The sequence below is a fragment of the Stegostoma tigrinum genome, chromosome 14 (genome assembly GCF_030684315.1).
Source record: "Stegostoma tigrinum isolate sSteTig4 chromosome 14, sSteTig4.hap1, whole genome shotgun sequence".
Classification (NCBI taxonomy): domain Eukaryota; kingdom Metazoa; phylum Chordata; class Chondrichthyes; order Orectolobiformes; family Stegostomatidae; genus Stegostoma; species Stegostoma tigrinum.
Genome location: NC_081367.1, coordinates 27,534,758 through 27,557,032, shown reverse-complemented (window position 1 = coordinate 27,557,032; position 22,275 = coordinate 27,534,758). Strand labels below are relative to the sequence as shown.

General features: G+C 42.3%; 1 protein-coding gene across 1 annotated transcript in view; it reads left to right on the top strand.

Moving 5' to 3' along the window:
* LOC125457967 (ADP-ribosylation factor-like protein 14) overlaps nucleotides 1-13,505 on the top strand; it is a 124,216-nt gene extending 110,711 nt beyond the window's left edge. Inside the window, exon 2 of the mRNA XM_048542794.2 lies at nucleotides 10,673-13,505. Coding sequence (XP_048398751.1) covers nucleotides 10,779-11,369 — 591 coding nt within the window. The 5' untranslated portion in view covers nucleotides 10,673-10,778 and the 3' untranslated portion in view covers nucleotides 11,370-13,505. The remainder of the gene's footprint in view (nucleotides 1-10,672) is intronic.
* The last annotated feature ends 8,770 nt before the right edge of the window (nucleotides 13,506-22,275 follow it).

The window sequence follows — 22,275 nt, the reverse complement described above, 5'->3', positions numbered from 1 at the left end:
GGATGAGGTTAGTAGGTAGGAGATGGAGGTGCGGCTTGGGGTGGGAGGAAGGGATGGGTGAGAGGAAGAACAGGTTAGGGAGGCAGAGACAGACTGGACTGGTTTTGGGATGCAGTGGGGGGAGGGGAAGAGCTGGGCTGGTTGTGTGGTGCAGTGGGGGGAGGGGACGAACTGGGCTGGTTTTGGGATGCGGTGGGGGAAGGGGAGATTTTGAAGCTGGTGAAGTCCACATTGATACCATTGGGCTGCAGGGTTCCCAAGCGGAATATGAGTTGCTGTTCCTGCAACCTTCGGGTGGCATCATTGTGGCACTGCAGGAGGCCCATGATGGACATGTCATCTAAAGAATGGGAGGGGGAGTGGAAATGGTTTGCGACTGGGAGGTGCAGTTGTTTATTGCGAACCGAGCGGAGGTGTTCTGCAAAGTGGTCCCCAAGCCTCCTCTTGGTTTCCCCAATGTAGAGGAAGCCACACCGGGTACAATGGATGCAGTATACCACATTGGCAGATGTGCAGGTGAACCTCTGCTTAATATGGAAAGTCATCTTGGGGCCTGGGATAGGGGTGAGGGAGGAGGTGTGGGAGCAAGTGTAGCATTTCCTGCGGTTGCAGGGGAAGGTGCTGGGTGTGGTGGGGTTGGAGGGCAGTGTGGCACATAAGACTGATCTATCAGAGATTTCCATGGTAATAACAGGGGACTCAGGATAAAGGGTGGATGTATTGTAATTAGATTTCCAGAAAGCATTTGATAAAGTGCCAGATCAAAGATCATTGCAGATAATAAAAATTCATGGTCTAGTGGGTAGCATACTGTTTGGGTAAAAGAATGGCCAACTAACAGAAAGCAGACAATAGGCATAAAAAGGTCATTTTCAGGTTGGCAAGATGTAATGAATGGAGTGGCACAGAGCTCGGGGCTGGACGTCAAACATTCACAATTGACATGGCTTAGATGAAAGGACACAACATATGGTTGTCAAATTTACTGACAGCACAAATATAGAAACAGAGTTAACGTTTCAGGTCCGGTGACCCGTCCTCAGAATGGATAGTGGCTGGGAAAACATCTGTTTCTGTGCAGAAAATAAGGAGGTGGGTGGGGTATGGAGTAAACAATACGATAGAGCCCAAAGAGACAGAAAGACAATTGGTCAGTCAAAGGAGTTGCTAACGATCAGGCCAAGAGCATGAGTAGTTATTAATGGGGACTGTTAGTGACTAACAACAGCGGGTGTCTAATTGCAGGCTGTGTGGTAACAAGGCCTGGTCTGTGGGGTAGGGGGCTGGGACATGGGAAAGGGCAGATGTAGGAGATTGTCTGCCGACCCTTATGTCATCGAGTCACAGCATCATACAGCACAGGAACAGACACTTCGGTCCAACTCGTCCAAGCCGACCAGGTATCCTAAATTGATCTAGTCCCATTTGCCAGAATTTGCCCGAAATGTTAACTGTTTTTTCCTTCACAAATGCTGCCAGACCTGCTGAGCTTTTCCAACAACTTTGTTTTTATGTCTTTTTGTAGCCTTCTTACCTATATTTGTGCTGTCAGTAAATTTGACAACCAGACCTTCTGTCCTTTCATCTAAGTCATGTCAATTGTGAATGTTTGACATCCAGCCCTGAGATCAGTGCTACACCATTCATTACATCTTGCCAGCCTGACAGAGGTGTGTGTGACATATCACAGTTCCCAGAAAAAGTTGAGGAAATGCCACATAAGTCACATACATGTTCACAAGAGAGCTGTAGGGTCCCCAAGGAAAAAGTGTTTTTCCACCAGCTTGCATTGGGCTTCGCTGGAACACTGCAGCAAGCCAGAGCCAGAGATGTTGACCAGGGAGCAGAGTGGTGCATTAAAGTGGCAAGCAACAGGTAGTTCAGGGTCTTTTTTGCGAGCAGAACATAGATGCTCTGCAAAGCGGTCACCAAGTCTACGCTTCATTTCCCCAATGTAGAGGAGACCACATTGCGAGTAGCGAATGCAGTAGACTAGATTCTGGGAAGTGTGTGTGAAGTGTTGGCGAACACTTTGTAGAACATTTACGTTCTGCTCACAAAAAAAGCCCCAGAACTATCTGTTGCCTGCCACTTTAATGCATCACCCTGTTCTCTGGCCAACATCTTGGTCTCATGGTAATGGATGAGCAGCTGTTGCCACGTTTAGGGATTGCATGTCGGTGTGTTTCTGATGGGAATAACTTTTCCTTAACCTCTTATTGCAGCTACACCGGACATTGATGTAACCCCTTTTTAAAATACTGCATTCAATTCTGGTCTGTGTGCTTTTTGAAAGGTGTTGTTAAACTGGAACGGGCTCAGAAAAGATTTACCAGGATGTTGCTAGGAGTGGAGGGTTTGTGCTATTGGAGGAGGCTGAATAGGTTGGAGCCTCAGAGGCTGAGGGGTGACCTTATACTGGTTTATAAAATCATGAGTGGTATGGATAGGGTGAACAGCCAAAGTCTTTTTCCCAGGGTAGGGGAGCCCAAAATTAGAGGGCAGAGGTTCAAGGCCAAGGGAAAAGATTTAAAAGAGGCTTGAGGGGCAACATTTTCACGCAGAGGATAGTGCGTATATGGATTGAGCTGCCAGAGGAGGTCGTGGAGGCTGGTACAATTACAACATTTAAAAGTTGTCTGGACAGGTACATGAATAAGAAGGGTTTAGAACATAGAACATAGAACATAGAACAGTACAGCACAGAACAGGCCCTTCAGCCCACAATGTTGTGCCGACCATTGATCCTCATGTATGCACCCTCAAATTTCTGTGACCATATACATGTCCAGCAGTCTCTTAAATGACCCCAATGATCTTGCTTCCACAACTGCTGCTGGCAACGCATTCCATGCTCTCACAACTCTCTGCGTAAAGAACCTGCCTCTGACATCCCCTCTATACTTTCCACCAACCAGCTTAAAACTATGACTCTTCGTGCTAGCCATTTCTGCCCTGGGAAATAGTCTCTGGCTATCAACTCTATCTATGCCTCTCATTATCTTGTATACCTCAATTAGGTCCCCTCTCCTCCTCCTTTTCTCCAATGAAAAGAGACCGAGCTCAGTCAACCTCTCTTCATAAGATAAGCCCTCCAGTCCAGGCAGCATCCTGGTAAACCTCCTCTGAACCCTCTGGGCCAAATTCTGGCAAATGGGACTAGATCACTTCAGGATACCTGGTCGGCTTGGACGATTTGGACGAAAGTGTCTGTTTCTGTGCTGTATGACGCTGTGACTCGGTGACATAAGGGTCAGCAGACAGTCTCCTACATCTTGCAGAGGGGGGTGTGACATATCACAGTTCCCAGAAAAAGCTAAGGAAATGCCACATAAGTCACATACATGTTCACAAGAGTGATTGTTCCATTTTGAGAGTTATAAAGATTTTTGGTTTATTATTACATAATCATTCTTTTCATTTACTGCTCCAGCTGCATTTTGTATTTGTATGATTGCATGGTTTTGTTTCAGATTTGACTACAATCTAAGCGAGTTTATGCATATGTGGGTTCCTCTGGTCTGCCCTATTTGATGCCTCCTCATTGGCACATACATGCACGGTCCTAGTCTTGAAGTGTGAGAAGGTGAGTTCAGCTAAGATGTTCTTCTACCCACCAATGTGAGAATCAGAATGTTTGGGCAGGGAAACAATGTCTTGATGCATCTGCTGAAATTTCTCAGAAATCCTAGTTTGCCTGAGATCTCTCCACTAGTCTGAATCTGAGTCTAATCATGTGAGAGACTAGATTGAGAAAGTGAGGGTTTACTATTGCCTCACTCCAACTATTCCCGCTGTGGAGTTCAATGTGACCAGTAATGGCCTCATGGCCCTTGCACTCATTCACTCACTCTCTTACATTATCATTTCTGCAAGCCATCAACAATTGCATAGCTGCCCTCCTGCTCTGCTGATTCCAAGTCCTCTTTCTCCATAGGGCTCAAACTATATAAATATGACACCAGCATCACCTTTTCTTTCTGTTACGGGTTATATTCTCCTGCAAGTGCACACTTACTTTCCCCTAGCAGACAAAAAGAACACCTATCTAGCAGTCCACCAAGAAGGCCTATACGTGAATAACTCTTCTGTGTAACCACCGTCAAACGATCATCTGGGGGTCAGCAAAGGTGGACAAACACCTTCTCACTGGAATGCAACCATCTCAGGATATGCTATTCTCACCGTCCTCCCCACCCCCACCTTACTGCTCGCTGGTTGGTCACTCCCTCTTCACCAAATGCACCCCTGTCACATGTCACATGTAAACCTAAAGGAAAAGTGGTAGACTGAATAAATAATGATGCCCATGTGACACTGGATCCAGGTTTTTGGAGTGATTCTGTCTGTGGCTGATGACCTCCTCTGTAATATCTATGCAGGTGTTGCTTTGTCAGGAAAGCTGGTCCCCTCCTCCCATCCATTGGGAAGAGGAATTCCCACTTTGCCTTTGCCCATGCAGTCTGGAGGAAGGCAAGGCTGAACTATATGCTTCTACCCCAAAAGGATTTTCTTTTTCAATTGTGGCTATCAGTTTCCTTTCAACTCCCTGATCACCAGGAAGATAATAAGGTAAAGGATCTTGGAAGGTAGGCAAGCTGTAACTCCTGGCTGGAAGGAAGCAGTGAATGCAGGGTTAGCTGTTCTTTAACTACGGCATCGACAACTGCTGTCACATCAACTCATGGTATCATATCAATTTTATAATATTCCAACTGAGCAATATTACCATCTTTTATTGGGGAAAGAAAAACTAGCAACTGAAATGACACCAGCTGCCAAATCTGTGTAGATGTTATCTCCAATCCTATTTGTGCAATAAAATTTGAAGAGTAATATGTATTTGACATATTTTAAGTGAAATTCTTCATCACCAATATTTTAGCATGAATTGATAGCAAATGCTAGATTTTTAATTCACTCTCAGCTTCTCATGCACTAATGCTATTGATCATTTTAACCACATGGTGTCAAAATCTAATAAAAGCCAATAACAAAATGCTTTAAATATTTATTTTGTTTAATATCATACTATTGAACAAAATGCTCATGAAGTCCCTCAGATTTTGCAGCAAGAAGGAAACGTTACAGGGAATTTGCTCAGTTGGTGCTTATCATGTTATGATTTTGTAGCTTTATTTCTAATGGCAAATGTAAGTCTTCAGAAAACATCTTCCATGAAAGATGACGGTTGAAGTTAATAATTATTGAAACAAGAACTGAACAACAAATAGTGTTAATTGGATTTCTTTCTGTAGTTATCCTTGAAAAGATAATTACAAAATGTCCTCTTATCCTGGTGCTCATTTAGTTAGATTAAATGAGTTCTGTATTACAAAATCTACACTCTAAAGTTCCATAGATTAATATGTTGTAACATTTTAGTTCACCCTGGTAAGGCCATTAGTAAAGAAAGGAAAAAGATGAGGCATCAGAGCAGCAGGTGGGAGAAGGCAATATTTTAAAAAAGCATTAATGAAATCTATGATAATTGGAACTGCAGATGCTGGAGAATCCAAGATAATAAAGTGTGAAGCTGGATGAACACAGCAGGCCAAGCAGCATCTCAGGAGCACAAAAGCTGACGTTTTGGGCCTAGACCCTTCATCAGAAAGGGGGATGGGGTGAGGGTTCTGGAATAAATAGGGAGAGAGGGGGAGGCGGTCCGAAGATGGAGAGAAAAGAAGATAGGTGGAGAGTAGAGTATAGGTGGGGAGGTAGGGAGGGAATAGGTTTGTCCAGGGAAGACGGACAGGTCAAGGAGGTGGGATGAGGTTAGGAGGTAGTAAATGGAGGTGCGGCTTGGGGTGGGAGGAAGGGATGGGTGAGAGAAAGAACAGGTTAGGGAGGCAGAGACAGGCTGGGCTGGTTTTGGGATGCAGTGGAGGGAGGGGAAGAGCTGGGCTGGTTGTGTGGTGCAGTGGGGGGAGGGGACGAACTGGGCTGGTTTTGGGATGCGGTGGGGTAAGGGGAGATTTTGAAGCTGGTGAAGTCCACATTGATACCATTGGGCTGCAGGGTTCCCAAGCGGAATATGAGTTGCTGTTCCTGCAACCTTCAGGTGGCATCATTGTGGCACTGCAGGAGGTAGCAGGAACAGCAACTCATATTCCGCTTGGGAACCCTGCAGCCCAATGGTATCAATGTGGACTTCACCAGCTTCAAAATCTCCCATTCCCCCACCGCATCCCAAAACCAGCCCAGTTCATCCCCTCCCCCCACTGCACCACACAACCAGCCCAGCCTGTCTCTGCCTCCCTAACCTGTTCTTCCTCTCACCCATCCCGTCCTTCCACCCCAAGCCGCACCTCCATTTCCTACCTATTAACCTCATCCCACCTCCTTGACCTGTCCGTCTTCCCTGGACTAACCTATTCCCTCCCTACCTCCCCACCTATACTCTCCTCTCCACCTATCTTCTTTTCTCTCCATCTTCGGTCTGCCTCCCCCTCTCTCCCTATTTATTCCAGAACCCTCACCCCAACCCCTCTCTGATGAAGGGTCTAGGCCCGAAACGTCAGCTTTTGTGCTCCTGAGATGCTGCTGTGTTCATCCAGCTTCACACTTTATTATATTAATGAAATCTATAACTGTTTAACATTTGCTTTAAGGTAATATTTTATTGAGGACTTATGGAGTATTTTTAACAGTATTTTTGATTAAGTATATTAGTTATTTCAATAACATTTTATAAAGTAAAATTTCTCTGACAAAAATTGAATTTCCAACAGTTTTATGTGAGAGTATGTGAGAGTGTTATGCTTTTGCCCTGTTTAATGAGTCATAGACTGAACAATGCCTTTTCTTGTAAAAAAAGGTGCAAAGTTCATCGAAGTATGTGTTGCAAAGTATGAAGCATTTTGGTGATTTGTTCATCTAATCATAATTTTCCAAAGTCTGGTACCAGGTGGTGCATGTGCAAAGAGAACAAATAGAACTCAGGAAATTACTTTGAATCCTGTCATGTGCTCCACATTTTTGCTGGATTGGCAGAAAAGGTTTTGATTAGCATCGGTTGCATTGATTGGCTAGATTTGGCAGATTCCTGTTCAACTGCTCATAAAAATAGTACTTTAACCTGTACCCTGTCTAATTAGTAGGCATTGTTTCCTAACTTACAACCAACTACAAAAGCTATGTGTAACTTGTAGGAGAGGGATGAATAGGCATTTTAGGTGGGCGGTTCAGTGGTCTGATCCAAACTCGGGTTTGATTCCACCCTTGGGTGACGGTGTGGAGTTTGCACGTTCTCCTAGTGTATGCTTGGGTTTCCTCGAGCTGCTTCAGTTTCTTCCACAGTCCAATGATGTGCAGTTTAAGTAGATTAGCCATGCTAAATTGCCTATAGTGTCCACGGATGTGCAGGCCAGATGGATTAGCCATGGGAAATTCAGGATTACAAGGACAGGATAAGGGGTGGTCCGGTGGGATGCTCTTTGGAGGGTTGGTACCAATTCAACGGACAGAATGGCCTGCTTTCACGCAGTAGGGATTCTATGAATTTGAGGTGATAATTGTCTATCATCTTCCCTTCCATTACTGTGTTGGCTGCTAAACTGGAAGCTGGCAAACTTAGGTGAACATCAACATTTTTTAGGAAACTTTTGTTGCACAAATTGACAACGTAAAACTGGTTGTAAGACTGTGATCAAAATTGGTTGCAAAATGAATGAAGCTGGACCTGCTCATGCTTTGCAAAGTTCTTCTTGGTCTTAGAAACGTAAGCATTAGGAGGAGTAGGCAATTCAGCCCCTTGAGGCAGCTCTGCCATTTGATACAATTGAAGTTGATATCATGGCTTCAACTTCACTTTCCTGCCTGTTCCCCATAACTATTCAACTAATTAATAATCTCACTTTCTCTTTCAATTTATTTCGTGTCAAATCTGTCTTTCTCCTTAAATTTATTCCATGTCCTGGTGTCCATCGCACTCTTTTGTAGTGAATTTCAAAGATTCATAACCCTTTGAGAGAAGTAATTCCTCCTTATCTCTGCTTTAAATCTTCCACCCCTTCACCTAAAACCATGACGTATGTCTTTGACACTGGACGAGTAGATGTAGCTATCCATAAAAAAGATTTTTTGTTTTGAAAAGGACACACAAATCCTTTTAAAATTCTGCTAGGCTAGACTTCTCCTTAAATCACCTCATGTCCACCCCCGGACCAAAATGCTGGACTGGTATTGATACTGAAATTCCAAAGACCCTGAATCATAAGATGATTTAGGGCATGTGATTAGTGTGTGAAGATTGTCAGTTTTCAGTTAATGAGGGCAAATTTGCCTTATGCCCCTTTCCATGTGGTCATACACATGTTCAAATTGAGCTATATATTTTGTGCAGGAAGGCAAACCAAGTCGGATTTCTCCCCAGTTATACAACTTTAACTCATAACTCATACAAATCTCCACCATTTCGTTTGTCTCATTTCTGAGAAAATCCTTTCTCTCCTTTGGTATTGCTGAACAAGACACATTTTGTGAAAAGTTTTCATTTTGCTTTCATCAGAACAATTCATAAGAAACACCAATGTAAAAGAAAACAATTATACTGTATGAGAAACATGTGCTAATAGGTTGACAGATGGATTTTGATTGGGAGAGCTGTTGCCATGGGAAATGAACTAGTTAGTTAATGACTGACAGTTAACATCTAAGCTTTGTACAAATTTTAAACCAGACAGATTTACTCTGATTGCTCAAGCCCTGCAAAATAAACCAGAGAGAATAGCTTTCACCTGTAGAATTGACAAAGATGAAATGTCTGCACATGATTTTCTATCTGCAAAGTCCCTGTTTATTAATGCTGTTTCATACCGTAACCATACAGTGAAAACTTATGTGGTGTTGACTAATAACATGATACTGCATTCAGGTCAAAAAGATGTTCTGCCAAGAGTAATGTGCCTTCTGAATTTCAATGCCAGTGTGATGCTAGGAATGTAGGTTGCATACCCAAATACTAGTGGGTTGATCATTCAGCATATCCCTTTAGCTGTTCCCAACAGGCAAGTATACTGAATCATACCTAACCAACTTGTGTTTGCAAACTCAAAACACAGTACCAAACATTCTTTTTGATTTTGAAATTGAAATGTAATTATTAAATGATCCTTAAGTGAACTAGAATTTCAGCAATCCAGGATTGTGTTATTCAGACGTTCTTAATTTAGCGGAATTTTAAGTAACACTTATAAAAAGCACCATTTGACGGCCATGTTCAATGCTTCAAATGCTTTCTTAGACACATCTAACAGATCAGTGGAGCATTATCCGTTTGCTTCATAATGTGTACTGTACATTGATGGTTCTTCCTCTAACTTTGTTTCAAACACGGTGGAGAAATTCCTTGACAATTTCCTAAATTAACTTTCCATTATGAAGCACATTGAACCTAGGTATTGAGAAAGGCTATTCAGCGTTTATGACCAACTTACGCCGCACAAGATCCTCTTCCCATTATGATTATATCCTCCCTCTCTGCTCCTATATCTCTCTATTCCTTTTTCGTTCAAATAGTCAGAGCCATACAGCACGGAAACAGACTCTTCGCTGCAACTCGTCCGTGCCGACCAGACATCCCAATCTGACTTAGTCCCATTTCTGCTGACATTCGTCCTATACGACAGCAATGGAGCTTCCCTTTAATCGCATCAATGTCATCTGTTTAAACCTTTCAGATGGCAACTAGCACTCACTGTGTATCTTTTTATTCTAAATTCTTACTGGCTTATCTTTTGTTCCTATTGTTCTGCATTCGCCGACTCTAGCTGTCGCCTCACTTTTTGAGGATTGTCTTTCTCTGAAAAGGTTATGCTTAGATGGATTGTTTTTACGAATCGTACACGACTGTCATTCAGTACACTCTGTATCATTTCGTCGCTTGATCTGGTGTCATTTTCTAGCATAGGGTGAATTAATGCCAGGAAATCTTAAGTGTCTTATGATATCAAAACGAGACTGCGCCAGTTTCAGTCCTAAGGTTGTACGCAGTATACAACCTTAGAACAAATAATGGAGAATGAAAATTGATTTAGGTCTTCATTTTGTGCGCTGACATGATTTAATGCCTTGATAAGCAAAATCTGAATGCAACTATTCAGTTTGAAAATGCTATGTAAACTTATCAATGTAACATAATTCTCAACCATTGTATTTTTCTTTGGTAAAGTTTAATTGCAATTTTAAAGAAATTAAGGCGTGAGGTCAACCAGGGCTGGGTAATAAATGCTGGCCGAGCCATATCCCACAAATGAATTTTCAAAAGGTTGCTGGGCTTTAAGTAGGAAATATTTACATATTGTTTATGTGAGAAATGTGAGTTTCCTACCACTGTACAAAGTGGTTATGTAATACATATCTAATAATAAATTATCATACAAATATCATATTTGCATTTCATACAAATTCGTAATCAAATAAATGAAATAGATTGCTGCAGCATGCTGGGCGTTATTTTGATGGGTGTCTGCAAATAAGAAACAATGTAAGACTCTCCTTGAACACTCCCCTCATTGCTAAACACCCATATCTTGTCCCACCTCGCTCTCTGCTCAGGTGTATCGATATCAACGCCCAAGAACTAAACATCCTGTTATCTCTTACAGTATTTGATAAGGAGGCGCGGCATAAATAGCTGCAGGTGCTTACTTGGTATCAATATACTTCACAGATCTGTAGCTGAGACACGGAAGTATTCAGAGAACACGCCCAATATCTGGAGCTAACTTGGCAGCTGGGAGAACAATTACGTCGTAGAGGTATACTGCTGAGTCCAAATGGGCTTGTTGACCTCTAAAGAAACTAAAAGGAAACACGCTCGCATTTTGATGTTGGGCCTGGACGCAGCGGGTAAATCCACTTTGTTGTACAGACTAAAATTCGGAGATACTGAATTTTTCACATCCTCCACAATAGGCTTCAATGTGGAAATGCTGGAGCATAGTAAAAGCGTCACGCTTACACTTTGGGATGTTGGAGGACAGCGCAAGATGCGACAGTTTTGGCCGTATTATTTTCAGGACACCGATGGGCTTGTCTTTGTTGTGGACAGTGCAGATAAGGAGCGGATGGAAGATTCCAGGAGAGAATTTGAAGGGATGCTAAAAAACGACTGGCTGAAAGGCATTCCTGTGGTAGTCATAGCAAACAAACAAGATCTTGCCGATGCACTGTCTGCAGAGGAAATCACCAAACGTTTCCACATGAATAGATGGTGCTCAGATCGAGACTGGTATGTACAGCCATGCTGTGCCAAAACAGGGGAAGGGTTAACAGCAGCCGCTAAAATGATAATCTCATACGTCAAAAAGAAAATGAACTCTAAAGGCGAAGAAACAGGCAGTGATATTCAAGAGGACGGGTTATGAACTAATGTTCCAAACGTTGTAATATTGTGGTGATTCTTGATAATCTTTTTGATGAGACTACAAACACGAACGATTCACCTGTATTGTAGTAATACTGATGATTAGACTGAACCCAAAATCTGACGATTAAGAATTGTAAGGCTGCCAAATCAGAACAGATAATTAAGAATATCGAAAAAATAATTGTAATCACATTGGTATTGCATAAACTGTAGTTGCCATGCCTTCAGCTGCCTGGACCCGAAACGGTTCAAATCCATCTGTACACAGCACCCACCCCCACCTTCTCCTTTCAAAACTCTCCTTAAAACCTACAGTCTTTAAACTCGCTTCTGTCATCTGTACTGACATATTACGATGTGGCGAGTGCCTCCCATTAAGCTCATTGGAATGTTAAAAGTGTTATATAAATGCACGTTGATGTTGTGACAAGAATAATCTTCGTTACTTCATAGGGGTCTATGAGGACAGTCTATTAAATAAATTTGTTTTAACCTGTGTCTCGAAATTTACAAAGTAACAGCAACAGTACTTATTTATTCGAAAGTCTTTATTGTATCTTCAAAAAATTAGGGCATTAAGGAACTGGTAGTATATGATGAAGATTTTCTTGTAATTTAGATACTTTGATAAATTTTAATGATCACTAACCAGTGCAGCAGTACAAAATTTCTTTAATATGATGGGCCAGTTCCCATTGAAAGGCATTACGTACATTAAGCATTTTGGAATGTTGCTTTAGTATATCCAGTAAGACAATATGGGCCTAACAAAGACAGGTTAATGAAAGTAACTCATCGTCATGCCACACCAGCAACACATAGTGAAGATACAATACATGGCCCAGGACTTTGCAACCAACATTGATATTACAGTGTTCACCTTGCCACTGACCTTGCCTGCCTACAAAATCTAGCATGGTTTCCCACTTTCCAATGGGGTATGCTTTGCTTGGCAAGGGGATGTCTTGGTTATTGATTTTTTTTATCATTATGGAGATTTGCCCCTGCAAAAACAGAAAATTAGCTTCCCAGAGCCTGCGAGGCTGTTTCTTAGTAATTAGGAAGTTAGTATATTCCCAATAAATAGTTCCACTTCATTCGACAAAGTGCATTTTTGGAGGTTTTTCAATGAGATTGATACAATAAGTGTGGAAGTTTGATTCAATTCATAGATTTCCGACTTAGTGCGATCTGGGCATGCCATATTCTCCAGGGTAATGTTGATTACAGACAGAAACATCTGGATATCCATGTTATTTCATAAAAGCGCAGAATTCCAAAATTCTTGTCAGTTTAAGTGAACTACTGACAGCAAACTCTGAAAGTTGCAAGGTCATCACCAGTGCAAAATCTAGACCTGTGAGTTTTATTACTATGAAATAGTTTTTTGTAAAACACTTTGTCTCCTTGCCATTTGTCACTTATTGAAGTAAACAACGACATGAAATCTAAAACCTAACTACTGTAACCAGGATGCAAATTTATGACAGGCAAGATATACAACCAGTAAAACGTTACGAATTAGTGGGCTTTTTTATTCAATAACAAATATTTCAAACTTGTTGGTTTCAAATGTACACAAAAAATTCCACTCTGTTACAAAATAGGCAACAAGAACATTAAAGCCCCTAAGATTCACATGAACTGATATATGCTTTTGTCAGTTTTGCAATTCTCCTACAAAAGCTATTAGCAAAAATCATGTCAGCTTTTTGGAAGCTGACACAGAATTGGCAAATGTTTGCATGCAAAGTAATCTTAATTATTTTTGTAATATTTCTATATCCATTTTTGTTTAGAAACTGAAGTAAATATTCAATTAAATAAACTGTGTTTCACCAAATGCAATTTCCCATTGAGTACAAATCTGAAAACCATTATTCCAACAACAGTATATCCTAGTCCATATTTGAAAATTTCTTCTCTCAGATCAAGAGAGCAGGAACTGAAATGAGGTGTATGGATCTTTGAGCCTGTTCTGCCATTCAATAAGATCATGATTAACCTACCTCAACACTCCGCTGCCTATCTCCCTATTCTCAATTCATTTGGTGTCTAAATTTCTATTTCAGTCTTGAATGTGTTTAACAACTGGGCATTCACAGTACTCAGTAATTCCAAAAATTGAAAATTGAATGAAGAAATTTCTCCTCATCTCGGTCCTAAATATTTGATGTCTAATCCTGTGACTTTGTCTCTAGTTCTGATTCTCCAGAGAACAGCTTCTTAGTAGCTTCCATGTAAAGCCTCTAATAATCTTACATCTTTCAATAAGATCTCTTCTCTTTAAAACACCCAAAAATATATCCCTATTCTACTCAAACTCTCTTCAGCGAACAACTCTCTCCTAAAGGAATCAATCTAATGTACCTTTGTTGGATTCCCTAACATGCATATGTATAAAACCAAAACCGCACACAGTACTCAAGTGTGGGCTCACTGTGGACCTATGTAATCACATTGAGATTCTCCCACTCCAAATCCCATTGAATAAAAGTGTAGAAACTATTCGCTTTCTGCACTGATTTTTGTTTGTGCAACTAAACTGTATGCAAAAAAAAACCTCTCAGCCATGCATCTTTGTAGCTACCTGGAAGTTCCAATGCAGGTCATACACAAATATCCCTCTTTAACATATGCAGCTATGCAAAATAATTAATAGGACTTGCTTACTGACAAACAAAAAATAACTAAGTAATGAAGTTTGAAACAGAATTAGGTTGAAAGAAGAGGAGTACAGTGTTTCCAAAAATATTATAAAGCTTGAGGATCAATGGACAGGAGGAGGCATTTACAAATCAGAAAAAGCTTACTAAGAAAAGTAGGAGAAAATAAACATGTTTACAAGACTTTTTAATTCATCTGCTAATATCAAGCTACCATCAACCTATTTCCACACACCACACTTGACCTTTTCCCATTTTGCCTATCTTTTCTAAAGAGCAGGGTGTCCTGGAATATTGTATCAGTGATAACGGGAACTGCAGATGCTGGAGAATCTAAGATAATAAAGTGTGAAGCTGGATGAACACAGCAGGCCAAGCAGCATCTCAGGAGCACAAAAGCTGACGTTTCGGGCCTAGACCCTTCATCAGAAGCCCGAAACCTCAGCTTTTGTGCTCCTGAGATGCTGCTTGGCCTGCTGTGTTCATCCAGCTTCACACTTTATTGTCCTGGAATATTTCTTTCTCAACCTTATTGACCCTGCAATTATATCTCAATAATGGCTACTAGACCAAACCCGTCCATCTCTATCTCTACCATTATTTGTTCCACTTGCTACCAATCTTTTATACATTCAATTTTCATGCAATTTTCATTTTCTTCCCTACATGTCAGTAAAGTCCTACAGTAGTGCTCTAAAATCTATGCAAGGCATGGCAAGTAACCAGGACTTTCAACAAAAAAAAAGTTTTAAAAGGTAATTTCTTACACTTCTTTATGTGCATGACCTTTGAATTCTTGTTTATGTAATTAGGAACTCAAAACTTATGCCAGCTGGCAATGCTTCACCTACCTTTCTTTAGAAAAGAGATTATTTAACTTTAACAAAACCCATATGCACACCAAGTGAATATTCCACATTAAAGGACATTTAGAACATGGAACATAGAGCAATACAGCACAGAACAGGCCCTTCGGCCCTCTATGTTGCGCCGAATTGTGAACTAATCTAAGCCCATCCCCCTACACTATCCCATCATCATCCATATGCTTATCCAAGGACTGTTTAAATGCCCCTAATGTGACTGAGTTAACTACATTGGCAGGCAGGGCATTCCACACCCTTACCACTCTCTGAGTAAAGAACCTGCCTCTGACTTCTGTCTTTAATCTATCACCCCTCAATTTGTAGCTATGCCCCCTCGTACAAGCCGACATCAACATCCTCGGAAAAAGACTCTCACTGTCCACCCTATCTAATCTTCTGATCGTCTTGTATATCTCTATTAAATCCCCTCTTAGCTGCCTTCTCTCCAATGAGAACAGACCCAAGTCCCTCAGCCTTTCCTCATAAGACCGTCGCTCCAGACCAGGCAACATCCTGGTAAATCTCCTCTGCAACCCTTCCAATGCTTCCACATCCCTCCTGTAATGGGGCGACCAGAACTGCACACAATATTCCAAATGATTTTCAAGATGTAAATTCTTTCCTCTTAACCATATGTATTGATTTTTAGTGATAATGGGAATTGCAGCTGCTGGAGAATCCAAGATAATAAAATGTGAGGCTGGATGAACACAGCAGGCCCAGCAGCATCTCAGGAGCACAAAAGCTGACGTTTCAGGCCTAGACCCTTCATCAGAGAGGGGGATGAGGTGAGGGTTCTGGAATAAATAGGGAGAGAGGGGGAGGCGGACCGAAGATGGAGAGAAAAGAAGATAGGTGGGGAGGAGAGTATAGGTGGGGAGGTAGGGTGGGGATAGGTCAGTCCAGGGAAGGCGGACAGGTCAAGGAGGTGGGATGAGGTTAGTAGGTAGGAGATGGAGGTGCGGCTTGGGGTGGGAGGAAGGGATAAATGAGAGGAAGAACAGGTTAGGGAGGCAGAGACAGACTGGACTGGTTTTGGGATGCAGTGGGTGGAGGGGAAGAGCTGGGCTGGTTGTGTGGTGCAGTGGGGGGAGGGGACGAACTGGGCTGGTTTTGGGATGCGGTAGGGGAAGGGGAGATTTTGAAGCTGAAGTCCACATTGATACCATTGGGCTGCAGGGTTCCCAAGCGGAATATGAGTTGCTGTTCCTGCAACCTTCGGGTGGCATCATTGTGGCACTGCAGGAGGTCCATGATGGACATGTCATCTAAAGAAAGGGAGGGGGAGTGGAAATGGTTTGCGACTGGGAGGTGCAGTTGATTATTGCGAACCGAGCGGAGGTGTTCTGCAAAGCGGTCCGCAAGCCTCCGCTTGGTTTCCCCAATGTAGAGGAAGCCACACCGGGTACAGTGGATGCAGTATACCACATTAGCAGATGTGCAGGTGAACCTCTGCTTAATGTGGAAAGTCATCTTGGGGCCTGGGATGGGGGTGAGGGAGGAGGTGTGGGGACAAGTGTAGCATTTCCTGCGGTTGCAGGGGAAGGTGCCGGGTGTGGTGGGGTTGGAGGGCAGTGTGGAGCGAACAAGGGAGTCACGGAGAGAGTGGTCTCTCCGGAAAGCAGACAGGGGTGGGGATGGGAAAATGTCTTGGGTGGTGGGGTCGGATTGTAGATGGCGGAAGTGTCGGAGGATGATGCGTTGTATCTGGAGGTTGGTGGGGTGGTGTGTGAGAACGAGGTGGATCCTCTTTGGGCGGTTGTGGCGGGGGCGGGCTGTGAGGCATGTGTTGCGAGAAATGCGGGAGACGCGGTCGAGGGCGTTCTCGACCACTGTGGGGGGAAAGTTGCGGTCCTTGAAGAACTTGGACATCTGGGATGTGCGGGCGTGGAATGCCTCATCGTGGGAGCAGATGCGGCGGAGGCGGAGGAATTGGGAATAGGGGATGGAATTTTTGCAGGAGGGTGGGTGGGAGTCGGTGGGCTTGAAATGGACATCAGTAACAAGCTGGTTGCCTGAGATGGAGACTGAGAGATCCAGGAAGGTGAGGGATGTGCTGGAGATGGCCCAGGTGAACTGAAGGTTGGGGTGGAAGGTGTTGGTGAAGTGGATGAACTGTTCGAGCTCCTCTGGGGAGCAAAAGGTGGCGCCGATACAGTCATCAATGTAACGGAGGAAGAGGTGGGGTTTGGGGCCTGTGTCGGCAGAGGTTCACCTGCACATCTGCCAATGTGGTATACTGCATCCACTGTACCCGGTGTGGCTTCCTCTACATTGGGGAAACCAAGCGGAGGCTTGGGGACCGCTTTGCAGAACACCTCCGCTCGGTTCGCAATAAATAACTGCACCTCCCAATCGCAAACCATTTCCACTCCCCCTCCCATTCTTTAGATGACATGTCCATCATGGGCCTCCTGCAGTGCCACAATGATGCCACCCGAAGGTTGCAGGAACAGCAACTCATATTCCGCTTGGGAACCCTGCAGCCCAATGGTATCAATGTGGACTTCACCAGCTTCAAAATCTCCCATTCCCCCACCGCATCCCAAAACCAGCCCAGTTCGTCCCCTCCACCCACTGCATCCCAAAACCAGTCCAGTCTGTCTGTGCCTCCCTAACCTGTTCTTCCTCTCACCCATCCCTTCCTCCCACCCCAAGCCGCACCTCCATCTCCTACCTACTAACCTCATTCCACCTCCTTGACCTGTCCATCTTCCCTGGACTATCCCCTCCCTACCTATCTTCTTTTCTCTCCATCTTCGGTCCGCCTCCCCCTCTCTCCCTATTTATTCCAGAACCCTCACCCCATCCCCCTCTCTGATGAAGGGTCTAGGCCCGAAACGTCAGCTTTTGTGCTCCTGAGATGCTGCTGGGCCTGCTGTGTTCATCCAGCCTCACATTTTATTACGTATAGATTTTTATCTTCATTTGTATTTACCTACCAGTGGTGGCAAATGAATGATTTACCTCCACGAAGCTTTTTGATTGATCAAGAACAGATTGAACTATATTGGACATCCATCAGACGCTTTGGCCAACTGCAGTAGTAGAATTGAACTGAATCACAACTTTTAAGCTCATGGTCAAACTTCACTATCAACACTAACACAGATGACCACATTGGTTCAGTACTGCTAAAAGTAGATACATGTCATTGAAGCTTTTAATCTTACATTCCTCAGGACAAATGGAAGAATGCCAAATTTCAAAGGAGGCAACAATTCACATTGCATTTTAAAAATTCTTTCATGAGATGTATTTATTACCCATTCTCAAATGTCCTTGAGAAGGTGGTCATGAGCTGCCTTCTTGATCTGCTGCAGTTCACAGTGGGTATGTACATCCTTAATACTTTTTGGAAGAGAGTCCCAGGATTTTGACCCACAGTAAAGAAACAATGACATAGATCCACGTCTTGAAGGGAACGGGCAGATGCTGTCCAACATAATATATCTATTGCCATGGTCCTATCAAGTGGTGAATGTTACAGGTTTGGAAGCTATTGAAGCTTTTTCTGAGTTACTGGAGTGCAGCTTGTCGATGGTACACAATACTGCCATTATGTGTCATAGCGGATGGAGTTCCAATCAAGCTGACCACTTCTTCCCAGATGGCATCAAGCACCTTGAGTCTTGCTGGAGCTGCACACATTTAGTCAAGTGGAGAGTTATCCGTCACATCCCTGATCTGTGCTTTGTAGATGGTGAACAGGCTTTAAAGGAGTCTAGAAGTAACTTCAGACTCTTACCTGCTCTAAATAGTGACAGTTTTTTTTATGCTTTGCCCAGTTCAGTTTCTGGTCAATGCTGGTAATGGGGGATTCATTATTGGTAACCCTATTGAATGTCAAGGAATGATCATTAGGTTGTCTCTTGTGGGAGATGGTTTTTGCCTGCAGCAATATCCCGGAAATGGGATAATGATTATTACACTGACAACTAATTTAAAGTGATTAGTCAGCTCTGAAATGTGGCTCGCTTATACTTACTAAGAGCAATATGATCTTGGTCCTCTTCAGGAGAAAGGAACACATCCAGACATTGATACTTTTGTTCAGTTCAAAATGGAGCAAAGACAACTGTTCCTTTCTGCATTTGCAATGCCATACCTCAAGTCATCAAGAGTCAACTTGCAAACAAGCACCACATTTTTGTCATGGAGTATAAATTATTGTTCCCTTTGAAATACAGTGTGATTGTAACTGTCCTGTTGAGTGAAAGATTAAAAGCTTTGATAACAAGAGTTTTTCAGCCATATTCAAATCCTGCATTCCCAAGGAACTCCAGTTCAACTACAGTTGAATAGGATGTAAAAAGTAGCAATGAAAATAAAAACCTGAAAATAAGGCACCAACCCAGTGAAACTGAAAATAAGTTGTTGCATTGTGAAAAGGGGAAGCATATGAGACATAAAGCTAAATGACACTACAGCCATCAGATCTGTAATCCTGGCACATTCAATCATGAATGATGGGGAACAAATAAACAACTAATGGAAGAAAGCTCCATGAACATCCCAATCTTCAAAGATGCTGGAGCTCAACTGTCAAGTTTGAAGCATTTCTATAATCATCCAAAGGTAATCACTGCATGATCTTTCTAGGCCTTCTCCTATGATCCACATCATCACAAATACTTAACTTCAACCAATTTCATTATTTGTGTGATGTGAATAAACAGTTGAGTCCACTAGACACAGGAAAGATTACAGGCCTGTGAAATTCCAGATGATGGTTCTGAAGATCCCAAGCCAGGAACAGTCTCAGTCTTAGCCAAACTGTCAAATATAATTGTAGTATTGGAATTTAGTCTGTTGCAAAACTGCCCAGATGTGTTCTGCTGAAATTGCACCTAAATTGTGCCTATTGCTGTCCACTGAACCACTTCCGACCATCAGTAGAATGATGGAAGAAGTCATCAATGCTCTTTCCAAGCCTGGCATACTATCAGTTAATTGATCACTGGTATTCAGTTTAGAATTCACTGGAATTATTTGGCTCAAGTCCACTTAGACCAAGCACAGGCACAAAAGCTGAATTCCAGATGTGTGATGAAAATAACTACACCTAACATAAAGGTAACATTCGACGAAGTGCAGTTCTACAAGCTTTGTTACAATGAAGACAATGATGTTTGGGGTGGAAATTCTCTAATGGCTGGAGTAAAACTGACGCAGATATATAGAACATAGAACATTACAGCACAGTACAGGCCCTTCAGCCCTCGATGTCATGCCGACCTGTCATACCAATCTGAAGCCCATCTAACCTACACTATTCCATGTACGTCCATATGCTTGTCCAATGATGACTTAAATGTACTTAAAGTTGGCGAATCTACTATCATTGCAGGCAAAGTATTCCATACCCTTGCTACTCTCTATGATCACTGGATGGGATCATCTACGTCTTAGCGAATTGCTGGTGGAGTGTCTCAGGGCAATGTTCTAGATCTAATTGTACAACTGATGCCTACACTGACATTAGTTGGCTCCAAGTCTGGACTGCTAATGCTACATGTCCACAGGCAACTAGGCATGGGACAATAAATCCAAGCTTTGTTAGGGATGTATATATTTCAGACCGAATAACAAGCCAGGAGGTAACATTCACAGAACACAAATGTCAGACAATAACTATCTCTTGAAAGGCATGACCAGTTTCCTTCCATTTTCAGTGGCAGTATCATTACTGCATCCCTTACAATAGCCCTCTTGGGGTCGTTGCTGATTAGAAACTAATCTTGACTTGTCATGTAAATAATGCTGCTACTCTAGCAAATCAGAGGCTAAATATTCTGCTGCAAGTAGCTTACCTCCTCACTCCTCAAAGCCTAGGGAGTTTACAAACACCAAGATAAATTTCCCTGGATAGGTGCTGCATTACTTTACCTTGAACAATGCATTCCACTTGATTTTCACCCATCCAATAACGTAAACATCCAATCTTTTAGAGAGAGAGTTGTGATCTGTACTATCTATTGGATACACTGGCCTCCAGATCATTACAGACTGGACATATAACAGATGATACATATTAGGATCCTATAGAAATTCTCATAAGCAAACCTATGTAAGAAACACCCAGGATGTTTAAACTCTTTTAATTGATGATCTTTGGATGACGAACAATAAAATATCAGCCATGCCACAGCGCCCATGTCTTGAGAATGAATTTAATAAAGTATTATTTTTCATTAAGGATACAAGATTTAAAAGGGGTATTGCTCTTTTTCACAAATGCTGAGAACCAACATTCTTGTTAGGATGTCCTCTGTGGAATGTGAAATTGTTCAATTTGTTTTTGTTTAAACCCTTGAGTTAACAAACCAAGATTTTATTCAGTTATTGAAGATAGGACAATTTAAAGTGACAGTCTTACTACCATGTTGATATTGGTTAGATGTTGTATTTTTATCTCAGAATAAATAAGGTTTCCGAAATGTTAAAATCAAATTCTCACAGATTTAAAAAGCTTGTCTCACTTAAAATATCTTCTGAATGATTTTGGGTAATGGTGATTAAAGAAATCAATACATTATATGACCAGATTGCATCAAAACTCTTCCCCATTACAACAGCACTTTAAACAGTTGCTGTTACCTGCACAGCAAGCACGACCTTATAACAAGTAGAAAACTTTACAATTTTTCTAGTGACTGTTGGCATGTTACATGGCAACCATTTTGTTACACAGTACCAACAAAACACAGAATGCTGATTCGAGTTTTCTAATGAAGTGCCACACAGCAAAGTGATCATACATAATGCAAAATGGTCACTATACTTGTCACAGATGCACCAGTGATGTCACCTGTCTGTAAAATGTCAATCCGCAGGAAGCATATATGCATGTGCGGTGATGTCATCATCATCGCATGCACCACAGATGAGGAGTAGGGGAGGTGAGTCAGAGACTGAAACCCCACTTGGAAAGGAAGAAAAATTGGAGCCAGGAGGTTGTGCCCAGGGACAGGGCTACTGCTGCACCTGCTCACCATCCCAAATCCTCTTGTGAACCTTTTTATTTACTCTCATTGGGTTCATCACATTAGACACTTGTGCAGCACTACTTTGTTCTGTCATGCAGTGATGTCAGTTCATAACAATGTATGTACACATTCTTTCTATCAGGTGGTGGTGGCAATTACAACACATGTGGCCACCATACAAATTTGAATAAAAACGCAATGCTCTGTTAAATTATCATTTTAGAATGGCATATTTCAGCTGCATTCACTGGCCTTTTAAAAAAATCATATATCAGAGTAATATCAAAAGAGGGCACCTGTCCAGATCTTAGGATGTCCCAAAATGATTTATAGTCAATAAGTTATTGTCAACTACAATAACGCAGAAAATGCAGCAACCAATT